We start from the raw sequence: 15,157 nt of genomic DNA, 5'->3' as shown, positions 1-15,157 counted from the left end.
CCACAATTTGTCTTCCATCACTCCAACCTTTCGATGACTTAAAAACAGGAATATGACTGATGTAATATAGCTCTAAGTTATGCACACTGGGACTAAAACAAACCATTAATTCATACTTTTAGGACTCAGGTCCAAACTCAACTCATGGAAGGGTTTGCGGAAAGTCTTTTTTAATCAGCTGGCCATAAGAAGAGGAGCCTATTCTTATACTCTTTACATAGATACCTTGGGAACGAGCAAATGATGGATGATGAACAAAAAGTTGCCGTGGCTGATCAGCAGGAATCTAAATCAATGGCTATTAAGGGCGGCTGTAATCAAACTTTGCAATTCAAACAAAGACTTTTCAAAGCCCCAACATATACGGACGTGTCTTGCTTTAAATTCAGTTTTATCTATATTATGCCCTGAGGGAAATTGACTTTGCAGGCAGGCAAAACACATACACCAACATAAAAGACTTAGATAACACAGTCACATCCAGATACCCCAGTGAAATAGACAATTATACACAAGTACACGGCTGAGAAAGCAAATGCATATTAACTGTCATGGCAGGGGAAAAAAGTTTTTCTGTTGTGAATTTTTTTAAATGCTATAACAAGATATCTTCTACAACATACAAAATGACAGTAATACCATGAACATGAAACATTATACACACATTACGAGACAAGCTTTGGGCAGTGGTGGCCTCCTCGTGATGAACACTGTCCTTCAAAGTGGTGGTGCATGAGAAGAATACATAATCTCACCGTGTCTTTAGCATGCATTACAATTTTATCAAATTGGCTTAGAGAGTTGTAATCCTCGATTTAGCTCTGTTTCCCCATTCAAGCACAACTTCAATGACAGAAGAATTTATGTTAAATCATGAAACCTTTTACGTTATAACCACATAAGGTTAACTGAAGGCTATATTGTTATAACAAGAAAAACAAGAAGTTTCATATTTTAACCTGATACTTTTTAATGTTGTGATAACCAGAAAAATATTTTGTTACAATATAAGAAACATTTCTTTCTAACAGAAAAACAATTCATGATAATGTGATACAGACCTCTTTTTTTCTGGTATGGCAGCAACATGCTTCCATCAACACAAAAGACCTTAAAAGTTTTTTTTTCCTTCTATTCATACAACACTCTTGGTGTTTTGGATCATCGCAATGCTTTATGCAACGATTGGGTGATTTTATCTTTGCTTTCGGTGAATTTATAACTTTTTTTCTGATGAGTTTGTCAATTTAAAACATATCTGGCCTTTTAGTCTGTTTCTCTTATTACGTAAATGTTGATAATTTCTAACTACTAAACAAAAGAAAAAAAAAACATCTGAGCTGTTGAATTAATGTGCCGGTGTATTAAAAGACATCAAATTAGCACAGTACAGGAGACGTACCAGTTTCAGTCACATCATGAAAAAATGATCTTCCCTGTTAACTTGTAATGATAATGTTTGATCTCCAGGTTGTCATCAAAAGTTGAAGCAAACTAAAAAGGCATAAATTTGAAAATCCATCCATCATCTCTCTGCGCCTGGGGACTAGAGTCTGTCCTAGATGATAGTGGGCAAAAGACAGGGTACATCCTTGACCAGTTGCCAGGCTGTCTCAGAGAACATATGAAGAGACAAACAACCACAGTCCATGTTTTTGGACTGTGGTCGGGAGAATCCACCCAATCCAGCAGCACCAACCACTGCGTAGCCCCACTCCAGTGTTTGTGGGAGAACATTACAGGGTGATATGATGACATGTGGTCCCTTTTTGAAATAATTATCAGCACTAAAAAGCTATGGCATGAGTATTTAAATCTTCACTATGTGTGTACAAGTATGTCAAAGTGTTTCGCAAGTTTTCACATTAATGTCCCTGTAAGAGCATCACATAATTTTAACAGCAGGGGGCAGTCACATACCACAAAGTGTAAAAAGGACTGTAGAAGAGAAATTTACTCACTGCCACACAAATGAGACCAGAGTTCAATTAACAAGACGTTTTCTTTTATTCAATAAATAATTTACATTATAAACAGCTGGCGTGTGGCAAAACATTTCTTTACATAAAAACACAGTTCCATCTGTCTGGCATTGCTCATTCAGCTTTTTTTAATGTTTCATCAGTCAGACAAAACTTAAAATAAGAGCCCAATGAAAATGTAAACATAAAGTGCTTTGAACTGAAAAACATGAACAACAAAGAACAAATGTGTACATTCCCTTTTTTTTCTGGTAAGCTGGCTGCATTTGAAGAGTGTTTTGTATGACCCATCACTGGCGAACCAGTTTGTTGTATTTTAGGTAAGAGGATTCTGTTCTGTGGTGTTCATGTTTTTATAAAAACATCCCTTTTCAAATAAAAATAAAAATAAAAAAGGTTCACATTCACTAAAACATCTGATGTACAAAAACTGGAGTGTTAAATTCAACACAACTGGAACTATACAAATTTAAACTCACAAACATATGTACAATCTCACATTACACGTGTAGAACCATTTACTATAAAACTCACAATACAAATTACACCTATGAACACAAGATTCAACATTACAATCATCTGTTTGTAGGATTTTTTTGTGTTATCAAACTCCACCTATACATGTTCCTAATAGCGGTAGTAAGGCCTGCCAAATACTTCAGTGTAAAGGATGGATGAGTGTCAAACTGCCCGAGTGGTAACCGTATCTACAGGGATGGCGGACACATTACCAGATACTGCAGCTGAAAGCAAAGTTCAAATGGAAACCTCTTGTGGTGAGGAGTGCTGTCATAAACACAAGAGAAGCTAAAGTGAGACTGCAAGAACAGGAAAAAAGAGCGTGTTAGTGTAATTTCTCCCCACAAATACACGAGTTAAATACAGCTAAGAATCCCCTTAATGTGAGTAGTTTAAGACTGAGCCGTGAAAATTCAGCTGTTAAGGGAAACGTTGGCACGAGGGCTTGTTCTTTGGCAATGACTTAAGCCATGAATTCACTTCTACAGACATATGCTTATCATTTAAGCACTAAGCCACGGCCAGGTCAGCACACTGGTAGTCTATAAAACGCTAAACTGACGTCTTTACAGCTAGTACTAACACCACTGTGTGCAACTACTGAAAAGTAGAGAGTTAAATTCACGAAACGCTATCAAAAGAGGTGTCTCCGTTTGATTAGTCTGGTCTTTAAGTCTGTAAACACTCTTAGCCATGGTTGTTCTCTTGCTTTCTTGTTTGCTACATTCACATTACAGAATGAGGATACAAAACACTGTCTGATCAACACGTCAGCTCAAACAATAGAGTGAAAGGCTGTGTGACACGAAAATGACGTATAAATGCAAAAAGATTAGCTCCCCTCGAGAGATCATCACCCAGACTGAGAGAGTCTGTTTCAGCAGACTGCTCTTCTCCATTTTTTGAAACTTGGGTGCAAAACAATGACCTGGAAAGATTTCTCCAACTGCAGTTTCGTTATCTCATTTCTGGGAACTCGCACAAACACACCAAATTAACAACAGACACTGAATTCTGCACACATATTGTACTCATGCGCACACACACAAAATCTAACAATATGACCCATTAATCTCCACAGCAGACGACTGGAGACTCGGCTCTGACATCCTTTTGGCGGAGGGCTTCCTCCAAAAAAGGGCTCAAGCTTTTCCAAAGCTGGAAACTAATCAAACATTGAGCTGCTTCTGGCCTTAGGTTAACAAAAGGCCTTGTCAGGTCCTCCTGCTCCGCCACATGAGCCACAGAGAGCTTCACTGGCTCGGCACCAACGAGGGGATCTGGCGGAGAGAGGATCAGCAAACTCTTCTTTCTGCAAAACATCATCTTGTCTGGCTTCCCATAGGCACGAAGCCCTGGTGAGAATGTGGGATATAATCCCAGGTGGATGTCCTGAGCTCTGGAGTCGCTGGGCTCTCTCACCACTGCTCCCATCAAAGATCAGTCCTATAAACCAGCTAAACACTCATGATGACTGATGAGGCCATGGTGAACTCACCCTGTCATTCCTGTGAAGTTAAAACACAACAATAACACTAAAATATGAGACTCAGAGCTGGGATGAGCCTGCAGGCAAGCCACCAATCCCATCACAAGATCAGAGCGGAAGCGAGGAGCTGATGAACAACACAACGATGGTACGCTTAGACTCACTGACTGACTGACACATCATGAGGGCTCTGCTGTAAAGAGACTATAGGTAAGCTGTGCAAACCTCGATGCCTAACATCACAGCGAGGAGGTTGAGGAAGATGAGTGGATGTAAATCTTTGCCCGTCTGTGCAGCGTTGCTTCTAAACGCATCCTTTTCGTAGATGTGGTATCTTTTGCTGTTAGAGTGGAGCATTTTTACATCCTCGAAGGCGTAATAGGCTGCCATTGTGAAGTTTATGTCCCCAGAGGAGAGGAGGTCAAAGACACACGATTGAAAGTACAGATCCTCGACTGGGAGCCGCTCTTTGCACTTAGCTTTGGCAGACTGGCGAGTGAAGCTGCTCCTGGTCCTGCTCTGGCCTTGGGACTCCACCCCTCGAGCCCTGACGCTGCTGAAGTCAATGCGCTGGTTGGCAGGGCAGCCGTGAAGACACAGGTACAAGTCCTGGTTATCGCCCTCCTCCACAGAGTTCACTACTTCCTCAGGCATTCGCACGGCAAAGGTAAGGTAGCGGCCAACCTGCCTGACCACTATGGTTGTCCCGATGTACTTGGCCTGGATTTCCACGTGCTGTCCGGGGACTTTCTCCACAACACGGAGGGTGTTTGCTCCGTGGCGGTCCCCTCCATTCTTGGAGCCATCTGCAAAAGCAGCTGGCAGCTCGTCGGTCTCTGCGTGGTACATTTTCTGGTCCACACATTCCTGGAAGTTCTTAAAGATGATTGTGAGCTGCAGGACAGAGAAAGAGGAATCTTGTTAGCATAAAGCGCACTGATTGTATGAAGTCTGGATTTTTCAGCCATGAGCTGCTGTTTTTCTGAAATACTATAACTTGCAGTGAATGTAAACATTATGAAAAGTGGGCTTCTTATACTTTTGCATTAAGCACAAGTTTATGCAACATGTGCCATCTACCCCACAGCCCCCTTTTTAGTGTCACATTTCAACACTGGCTCAACATGGGGGAGGCCAAGGTAAACGCCCTCAAAAAACATGAGTCTGAGCCATGTTAAATCAGGCCTCAGTTTGCAGACACAAAGACGATCCATTCATAGTGCTGAAAAACCTGCCTGTGAACCCCAGAACTATGCTCCAGGGAGTGGCGTTGGGCCAGGACAGAGCGATATACTCTGCAGCTAATTAAGTGAGACTGCTCAGGACTCTGCTAGCTTGGTTTCATCAGGACACCAATGAGCCATTGTCGGAGCCTGGGGACTCTAAGTCTGCACACTACGGACAAGAGGAGCATGGGTCGACAGAATATTCTCTTTGCCTCACAATTCATTTGTTTTACCAGTTCTGCCTCTACTCCCTCAACCCTCAGCGAACATATTCCACCGATTATAACTCACGTTTTTCCCCTGGTTCATTTCTTAAGCTTTTAATGAAAACAAACACAAAGAAAATAGCTCTATTATCCCTCGCTCGGAATGAAGATGGAAATATCCAGACAGTTTTATTTGCTTGAGTTTGAGCAGTGTACCAAACACAGAGCTCTGCAAATGCAGATCTCTAACCAGAGGGGCTTTGTTTGCACAGGTGGCATTGGCTGCTGCCTTGTTTTCCCCCTTTGTCCCGAATCAAGATCTTAAAGTCGTCGTCTCATTCGCTTCCAAGAACAGCAGAACAAAAACGTCTTTACTCTAAAAAGCCTAAAAAAATGCAGCAAATGCTTAATAGAGTATCATTAGGAAGCCTTGATTGCAGAAAATTATACTCTCTGCAAATGTGATTAAGGACAAAGTGCTTTAATACCAGAGTCAAAACAGTTTAGTTACTAGCCACCAGACAGTGAGTGGACTAAATCTCTGTGAACTGCAGACTATAAAAACCTCTTACATCCTTAAGTTTCTGACCTAGGATTGTAGTAATAGTAGTAATAACTGACCAAGTACCATAAAACAAAATAACCAATATCCTGCAGTTCAAGATGAAAGAAAACATTTGATAACAGAAAATATATCAACAGTTTTTAATTTCATGTTCTCAATAATAAGCCAAGTCTAAGTAGGCCAAACCTCAGACTTAAGTGTCTGCAATGAAAAGTGAAAATGGAACCTCAGGTTAATATTTGACGTAGCTCTGCTGTTATTACACAAACATATCATTTATACAGCTTATCAAGATCTGTGCGATGGAGCCGGAGTTTGGCTTCTTTTATGTTATAATGGACCTCGTCCAAACACAAACCAGAGTCCACAGTTTGACAGAGGAGCAGCTCTCACAGCCAGACCACATGAAAGAGGAGAGTCGCACAAAGAGAAATGTGAACTGCAAGCTGATTTGCTGGAACACTGACACCTACTGGATCAATACTAACTGAAAAGGTAAGCTACCAGCTAATGATTTTTTTTCCATGTAGTCCAATAAAATAATCTATCAACATGATGTTTTTCTACCATTATCATTATTATTGTTATTGTTGTGACCCAAAAGTTCCCCTTGATGTTTAAATACAATTCTGATCAAACTAGCCTGGGTTCTTTTCATGTCTTTTAACAGCAAAAGTTGAAGGCAGGAACGATTAAGTTCCTGAAATGTCTTCTCACAGATGTGAAATGGTGGGACCAGAAAATAGTACCAGGGTCTAAACAGGTGAGATGAGATCATTGTAAAACATCTAACAGTGCTGTGAGAGTTTGTAACCTGAGTGTGTTCATGAAACTACCGTTGTAAGGACTTGCATTTGAGGATTTCTGCAAATCTGTAACTGAGTGGAACTATAGCTGTTGCAGGATAAATTTAAAATAAGACTGTGTAAAAATGTGGGACTTTAGACAAAAATAAAATAAAATAAAAAATAAAAAGGTAAATAATTGACCATGGTTTGCTTTCACAAGCAACTGATTTGCATCTTTTCAGTTGGTTCTAGGGGGTGGTGGATTAATTTGATATGGTATCATATCTGTGTACAGACTGACATACTTCCCAATACCTTACACTGCATCTTCATTAGTATTAGTGGCAAAGTCTAGCTTTAATATTTCGCATCTCTCATATTCAATATAACCTGCAGCAAAATGCTGGAACCATAAAATCTCCCTCACTCACACAGGACAAACAGACAGGTTTCCCACCTTGCTTGTTGCAGTTGCCATAGAACCTGGCACCACAGGAGTGTTGGTCACCTGCACAGACAGGTACTTGTTGTGAATGAGTGGCCAGGCTCCTTCCACCTTGCACGTCTGAAAATCATCTCCAAAGGTTCGCAGGTGGGGGTCCCCAAAGAAGCCACAGTGGGTGTAGTTAGGCTGGGCTGGGCTGCGTGACAGACTGCGCTCATAGTGGCACACTTCAGGGCCATCGGAGCGTTCCTGGCTGTCAGGTAGAACAGGAGGTGGTGGAGGCGGAACCGGGGTACGTGCTCGAGGTTGGGATGTTGGCCCTTCCTTAGAGCAGTTGTGTTGGCTCATTAGATCCTCTATGCCATGCTGGGCAGAGTGGTATGCTAGGTCACCCCTGCAGGTACGGGCGGTCCGGCGTACACAGCTGTTGTATGCTCGCAGAGCTGTGCAGAACTCCTCCTCTGGTCCAGAGTTTGAGGTGGAGGCCCAAAATTCTGAGTTACACTTAAGGATCTTGCACTGTAGACTCACTGTTAGAAAAGAAGTTAAGAAAAAAACATAAAGCTGTCAGTACATTTAGAGTGTCACTGATTATAGTTCAGGAGTAAGGCTTTACATTTAACTGTAATAAAGACAATATTAAAAAACTATTGTTCAAGACACCCTATTGATAGGTAGTGCGTTAACAAATTTTATTTTTGCTTTCTTGCACCTTACACACAGCTTATCTTTATTTTTCTTAGTTTTTCCATTTGAATATCTCTACATTTTGACAACTTCTCAATGCTAAAGCTAACAAGTAGACACCAAAAAAAAAAAGAATCTTGCTGTTATTAGCTTTTAAAGCCCACTGAAAAAAATGACAAGAAACCAGAAACTATCAAACCATATACTATGTTCACATCAAACATACATTATCAGCAAAAAGCATTTCATCTTTACGATTAAAAATGCCGTAAATGATCCTCAAAGGTGAGAAATGTTCTCAGCCACATATTGTTGCCAACCTGACACAAAAAGTCTCCAAACACTTCCCAGGATGCCCTGTTGCAACACCATGTTTGACTAGTATTTCCTTGGACTAATAGAGCATTTATTTGTATGGGCTGTGATAAGTTTCACCTTGTGTCTCAAGGGAACCAGTGATATCAACACTTTGAAGTCACAGTTAAAACACTCTGAAAGCTTGAAAGCAACTCTCTCCAACCCCCACATCTCTCCTCTGCGTTTACCACCCGTTCAACAGAAGGCAATAAACTAATCTTGATCTCCACTATCAGGGCATTATCACTTTGTTGTTGGATGGTTAGAGACTTAAGAGGGAAACTGATAAGAGCTTTGCAAAAGTGCAAGGTTGAGCTGAATGAGGTGTCCCTGGTGCAATAGCTCTATTGTTGGATTACAAAGGTGTGAAGTAAATAAATGACAAATGTGTTGGTTACTTTCTTGCTGGCTGCTGACTGTGATACTACAAATGGGAATAATTCTATGGAAATTGAAAAAAAGCATGCTCTTTTTTTAGAGGAAATAGTTTAAAAAATTAGAAATTATAATGTTTTAGTTAATCAATAACCAAACTTAGTGCCAGTTGTGAAAAGAAGTAAATAAGAAGGAACCCCATCCCCCAAACAAAACAAGTCTTGAGGGCTGCTGCAGCTCCAAAAAAGGACCTCTAGCTTTGGTATTGTTTAAACTCAAATTTAAAAGCTTAATAATCACTTACAACATCCTTTTTTTACTCTAATGTGAAAACTGCTCACTTTCAAACTGTTTTAGTATTTTTAAACTCTCAACCTTTTCCAAACGTCTTCATGTAAACGCAGCAAATTTTCTGACATAAAACAGTTTTAAAACACGTTTCTATCGACTTTGGAAGCACTCCTGTGATATAACTGAATTTTGCGACTTCAAAAATTTCTTTAAACTGACGTACTTAAGGAAATCACTAAGTTTTTATTTGTAGTTCATTTAGAATAACTCTTCAATACTTTGGCGTATAACTGACCAAACCTGACAACTTTCAAAGTATTTGGTTAACGCTGGACTAGATTAGTTAAGACGTAACATTTTCGGTAGTAACTAGTTAAGAAAGTTTGATATACCGTTGCAGTATGAGGTTAAGAAGAGTTTTGAAAGTTCAGCAAAGCTCCTTACCGGAGGGGAAGAGTGAGAGAAACACAACCAGGACTCTGAACACGTCAAGCGCCGAGGGTCTTCCTCTTTTCCCCATAACCATCCATCCAGCTCGGGCTCGCGCTTCACTCCTCTCCCTGCTCAAACCGGATTAAGGAAGGAGAAAAGTTAGAGCTGCCGTGTCCTCGTCGAGTCGACAAACAACACAAAGTCCATAAAAGAGGTCTGAAGTCGGCCCTGTTTTCTCATCACTATGTGGTAAGAAGCTGTTGTTGTTTTTGTGGGTCTTTTTGGTGTTAAATGTAACTCCACGGCTACAGCTGCAGAAGCTAGTTCACGCGAGTTGACGGACAAACGGCTGAAAGCAGCCAAGCAGTGACTCTTCCTTTTAGGGAGTGTCGATAAAATACAGCGGACACACTGAACCAATCACTGCCGCCTGTTCTGCCCTTAAACCCCCCTCTCTAAAAGTTTCAAATTACTTCACAGTGTGGAGACTGGTTTGTCGAAGACCGGAGATTTCAAGACCCACAAAGTGGTAGTCCACATGTAAGAAAGGCCTCATTTGCAACAGTAACCTCACTGTGGAGGGAAAACCTGAAAAGCACAACAGTGGCATCCCTTCACTTCAGAATGTGTGGAGCTGGATACTGAAGAATAACAACCAACCGTAATGAACAAATATCACACATTCCTTTAAAAACAACAGGGTTTAAACACAATTATGCAATTCCTCCTAAATTAGTGCCTTAACTTCCAGGCCTATCACCATCTCCTTACTGTCAGTTTATTTTATGAGCCTGTAAAGAGCTTAAGATCTCTAAAAACAAATGTAGTCTAATACTGAGATACATAAATATGCAAATCAAAGCTTCTACTATCAAAGTAGTTCCCATTTAGTGTAATAGTACTGCCACAGAACCATATCTCGAACAAGCTGTTGTCAATAAAGTGATCAACTAAGAGTTAACAGTTGCTTCTTTAAACAGTCTGGGAATATTCTTGATTGCATAGTTTTACCACATTACTCATAGCCACAGCTAACACATTCAATTTGGTTGTTTATCTAGTCACCCATGGCTGCAAGGATTAGTTGAGAAATCAAATAATCAATCAAGAGAAAATGATTTATGCGACCCCCCCCCCCCCCCCCCCCTTTTTTTTTTTTTCAAGAAATTATTGGTATTAGTGGTTTTACAAGCAAAAATGATGCACATTTGCACATTGCACATTTCAAATCCTTTAAATGCAAAGACTTGCAGCCAATCTTCTCTTCTGGACTTCCAGAAAAAGCAAATGAGCATTTATTTTGACATGTTAAGATCCTGATAAACCATTTTTTGATCAAGCTGGTTGATTAATTGATAAAATATCAACATAGTAAGCAGCAATGAATATGTTTGCAGTCTGAAAATCGATAACCTAAAACCCTAAGTTCATTATAGAACGGAGAATATGTTACAAGACAGAACTGGTGTCTATTTGGCACAAAAGATTTTAAGAGAGTACAATATCTAAAACATATAGATGAACTGACTATCACAGTATTGAAGCCTTCCTCCATTACCACCTCACTGACGTCTTTCTTCACCACTAATAACAACAAATGATTACTTTTTTCTAATGTTGCTGTTCAAACCAAATCCTTTTAGGCAGATAGCCGTGTTTCCTCAGGTTGTGGCAGGCTGTACAGTATTTTTCCACTGTGCACTGAAAATCTTTTGTGATTGCTGTCCGTCTGGTGGTTGATGGATGCACCAGTGCACAATGAGGTTTGAGCCTACACACGTTTTCAACAAGGGCGACCCTATGCACGCTGATTTCCAGCTCTAATATACCGACACCCACCTCTGAAATGAGTGACTGCAGCTGAAAGGTACAAAGCTGCAGCTCTGTGAGATGTTTTGATGGATTTTGAAACATTGTGTTTCCCATGATTCAACAGGACTGTCCTGTTTTTCTGTAAGGGCTTTGATGCAGGTATAGGAGTGACTGATTCACAGGTTGATTGACTATTGTTTAGAAAAAGCGTAGAGTTATGGTTTCTGTACAACACAGCATTTGGAAAATGAATTTTTCTACATTTTTATTATCAAAATGTCCTTCGCATTTTACGATATCAATCATTCTTACTTTTCTATGCAGAGTTGTTTAATTTGCTTATCTTACATGGGTGCATTTTTTAGCCCATTGCTTTATTTTAATGACCTATATCCAAATAGTTAGCTTGTAGTTGCACTTGAGTCATCTTAATTAGGTTTTGTCTTCAATGAAGCACATTTAGAGTTCCCTGTGGATGAATTAATGTGTCAAGTGTCTGTATAGATTTTGAGATTTGAATTCTTTTTTTTCAATCACAGTAAATATGGGGTTACTCATAAGAAAAATGGCTGCAGCTATTATTTAGTCTACATTTAGTCAGGATAGACCCCCCTCTCCCAATCATGAATCATAAACACACAAGCATATGAATCATTTAATAAATACGGATTAATGGAAATATATTTTTTCAAAAAATATTTCTTTAGTGGGTTGTTGTAACCTTAAAAAAGAAAACTCTAAGGGGTCTCAGTCATCCTGGTCCCGGTTCATCCAGAGCCCAAAAATGGCAACTGTTATCTACAGTATATTAATACTAAAACAATAATGAGCCAACAAGAAGATGCCAAACATTTTTGGGTCCCTAGTTGTAAAAAGCAGTACCTGCTGTTTGTGACACCCTAATGTTCTGTTTGTTAGGCAAAAAAGGGAACCCAGCGTCAGATCCGAGAGACTGTGACTGCAACTGTACCACATTCTGTAAACAAGCCATACTGGATATAAGAGGAAGCTTGATCCGCTCCCAAAGACTAATAAATGGTTAAAGCAAAAGTATATTGTCCAACTGGTTTAAAATACGTAATTATTTTGATTTCTCTGCAAAGGCTTTTAATGGTCAACACACAAATTTCAGATTTTCCATGTACTGAAAAGACAAACCACATCTAAGGACGATAAATCTCCACAGAGATACCAGACAGATCATGTGTTCCACATGCTGTGACAGGTAAAAGTCACATAAATAAAACAGTAATACATGTCAATAAATCCAGCAGGCATAATCCAGTCACACTGCTTTAAACCTCTGACATCTCCTGTCTAACCTGCACATCTCTGACGTGCTTATGCCAGTTTTAAACCTTTTTTGTGTTTAATTCCGAGCACTGGTCTACATCTCTGTAGCTTGTCTTGCAGGACGCATGCTATCTACAGACTGATCCTCGTTTCCAACAGATGGCGCTTCAATGAGCTCTGATATGAAACCTCAAATCATGACACAAACGCACATGGCATTACGAGGACAAGCAAACCTGTCATTAAATACGAGCTTTATGGACAGCTCGGTTATTGGCCTAATTACAGCTGTCACGCAGTTAGGATGTGCGAGGTGAAAATGTGCAGCCAGCAGGCACGCGTGCCCTGGTGTTACACTGCTTTTTGTACACATGAGCACGAGTTATTGCATGCCAGGTCTAAGTATGATCATTAGAGTGATATTGTAGGATGTTGCTCTAAAAATCCAGCGTAGGTGCACTCTAAGAAATTAGCTTCATTATTCTGCAGAAATGCCCATTACCTCACGGACCGTGAACGTTTATTTTAAAGTATAGATTTGGTTGGAACACCCAGTAATGGTGTGAAAAACCACTAAATTAATGTGAAACCAGACTTCAGCTAACAGATATACCAACCTTGGCGACTGCATGGGCTCTCCGCGACTCTGGAGTCCTGCAGGATCCGGAGGACAGCGAACAGGAGCGAGAGGAAGCAGACTCCCTCTAAAAATCTCCTTCTAAAAAAGAGAGACCTGTGTGTGTCACAGTAATCCCAATTCAAAAGCCCCCAGTGGCTCTCTGTGTGTAAAATCCGCCAATTTGTGCATGGTGTCCACCGATCTGCTTTTCGGTGGAATCAAAGTGCTTTTCTTCCTCTTTAGTTTGGATTCATTTGAACAGTCAACACTTCTCGCACCCCGGGAAGACTCAGATCTCTGCAGCCATTGCTCAACTCATTTGACTATCAGTCGATCGAAAGGGAGACATTATGATAGATTATGTTCCGTAATTGCTCTCATCCGCGCGCTGGATCCAAATTGTTAGTTATGGACGACGTCGGGGAGGAAAAAAAACCCTGAGGGCAAAACTGCTGCTGCTGCTGCTGCGTACAGCCCGATCCGCTGTCTGCATGTTGTGAAATGGCTAGTTAGAAAGTGTGAGAGAGACAATGATCGGCTCTGCATGACGCCTTTGGGAGCCCCAAATCTCAGCTGTGAAGACCCCCTCCTCCCTTACCCACCTCCTCTTCCTCTAACTTCTCTCTCAGACGCTTTGGGAGATGGGAGCCCCTCGGATTAGGTCGCAGCTGCTGAAAAACAAGACAAAAATGAGTTGTGTGAGGTTATTTTGCAAATAAAACTAAACCAATGCACTGTGAAAGAATTATCAATAAAGTGCCTCTTGCCATTTTCTTAGGGATTTTCTTTTTACTGCAGCTGGCTTTCCTTCCTTGTAGGCATCATCATCTTCCTAACCTATAGCAACCCCACATTAATGCAAATAACAGGTTGGAAAAAGACAAATCCATAGTAATCAGGATTTAAGGGAGGATCAGATGGACAAACACTTTGCAGCCCAGAGGAGGGGGCTGGGGTTGGGGGCATGAAGGAGGCTGCACCTGTGTTTTAGGATCAGACTGCATGCAGGAAAATACCACCACAACCTCCTCTTCCACCCCAACCCCCCATCCTCTTCAGCTTCCAAGCCTGCTCCCCTCCTTCAAACATAACCAGTTCCCTCTGCTCCAGTTACAAGAAAATCCACCACACCAGAGAGCAGACTTACAGTATCTGACCAAAGCAACAAAACAAGCAGGTCTACAAAATCTGGCAGAGTCCAAATTCCTCGAAGAGTTAAGACTGCTCTGTGATTTCACCTTGTTATTCCCGTGCAGCTCTGCCATCACCATTTGTCACATTGCATCACCTCTTAATGTATCCAGCAACAATCTGACCCCTGTAATCCAGCAGTTTACTATCACAGCCACAGATCGGCCCTCTCCAGCTGGCCACAGAGAGGCAGCATATTTTACATTGATGTAACATAAGAACATGAAAGAGCGACACCCTGGTGTGAAAAGAATGGTTTTAGAGGTGCCGGATGCCAGCCCCATCTCAAACACAGCTGGTGTACACGCCGCCTCTCACTGAGGTATTATGGCCGGTTAACACGACACATCTACTTTACATATCACTGGATTAATACAAGGCTTTGATTCTGTGTGTGTGTGTGTGTGCGTGTGTGTGCAGGTCAGACTCTGCTCCATTTTACTGAACAAATCAGTGACAGGCAGGCATGTAACTATTATGGGCGTTCAGTAATGCCTACCCTGGGGGCACTCTGTGATTTCCTTTAGTAGCCTGTGATTTAGTCCATTATAAAAAACCTGTTAAACTCAGGCTACTGCTGCAAATAAAACACACACTAAATGGAGATGGAAACAGAAGGAAAATCTGCCCTGAAGCCGACTTCATTATGAGACCAGTGTTAAAAAATATCAACAAGTACCTTGGTCCTAAATAGTTAATTTTCAAAACTTGTGACACAGAAATAATATTTTATCAAAACAAGAATTGTTCACAAGTTTCCCACCCACACATTTACAGGAAATGTTTGCATGATTACTGTAAGTTTGAGGAGTCATTCAAACCTTTCTTTACTTCCTACTGATTTTCTCATATCAACAGACTCTATCTCACCTCTTTGCAG

General features: G+C 40.8%; 1 protein-coding gene across 1 annotated transcript; it reads right to left on the bottom strand.

The window, feature by feature from the left end:
* Positions 1 to 1,983: 1,983 nt before the first annotated feature.
* On the bottom strand, positions 1,984 to 13,727 carry rgma (repulsive guidance molecule BMP co-receptor a). The gene is made up of 4 exons (XM_074676780.1): positions 13,085 to 13,727; positions 9,375 to 9,490; positions 7,233 to 7,750; positions 1,984 to 4,884 (listed from the first exon to the last, which is right to left on the bottom strand). The coding sequence occupies exons 1-4, from the start codon at positions 13,096 to 13,098 to the stop codon at positions 4,195 to 4,197; spliced, it is 1,338 nt and encodes a 445-aa protein (XP_074532881.1). The 5' UTR covers positions 13,099 to 13,727; the 3' UTR covers positions 1,984 to 4,194.
* Between the last annotated feature and the right edge of the window lie 1,430 nt (positions 13,728 to 15,157).

This window comes from Halichoeres trimaculatus, unplaced genomic scaffold (genome assembly GCF_033239565.1).
Source record: "Halichoeres trimaculatus isolate MK-OKI-2021-1 unplaced genomic scaffold, fHalTri1.1 fHalTri1_scaffold_10, whole genome shotgun sequence".
NCBI classification, from domain to species: Eukaryota; Metazoa; Chordata; class Actinopteri; order Labriformes; family Labridae; genus Halichoeres; species Halichoeres trimaculatus.
The sequence above is the reverse complement of the archived record's forward strand: the minus strand, read 5'-3'. Positions and strand labels throughout refer to the sequence as shown.

What these genes read in the sequence shown, in the direction of transcription:
- rgma (XM_074676780.1), bottom strand. An exon ending in TCTCTCACTCTTCCCCTCCG is followed by an intron (nt 7,751 to 9,374) that starts GTAAGGAGCTTT and finishes CTTTTCTAACAG; the next exon opens with TGAGTCTACAGTGCAAGATC. An exon ending in TGGCAACTGCAACAAGCAAG is followed by an intron (nt 4,885 to 7,232) that starts GTGGGAAACCTG and finishes TCTGTCCTGCAG; the next exon opens with CTCACAATCATCTTTAAGAA.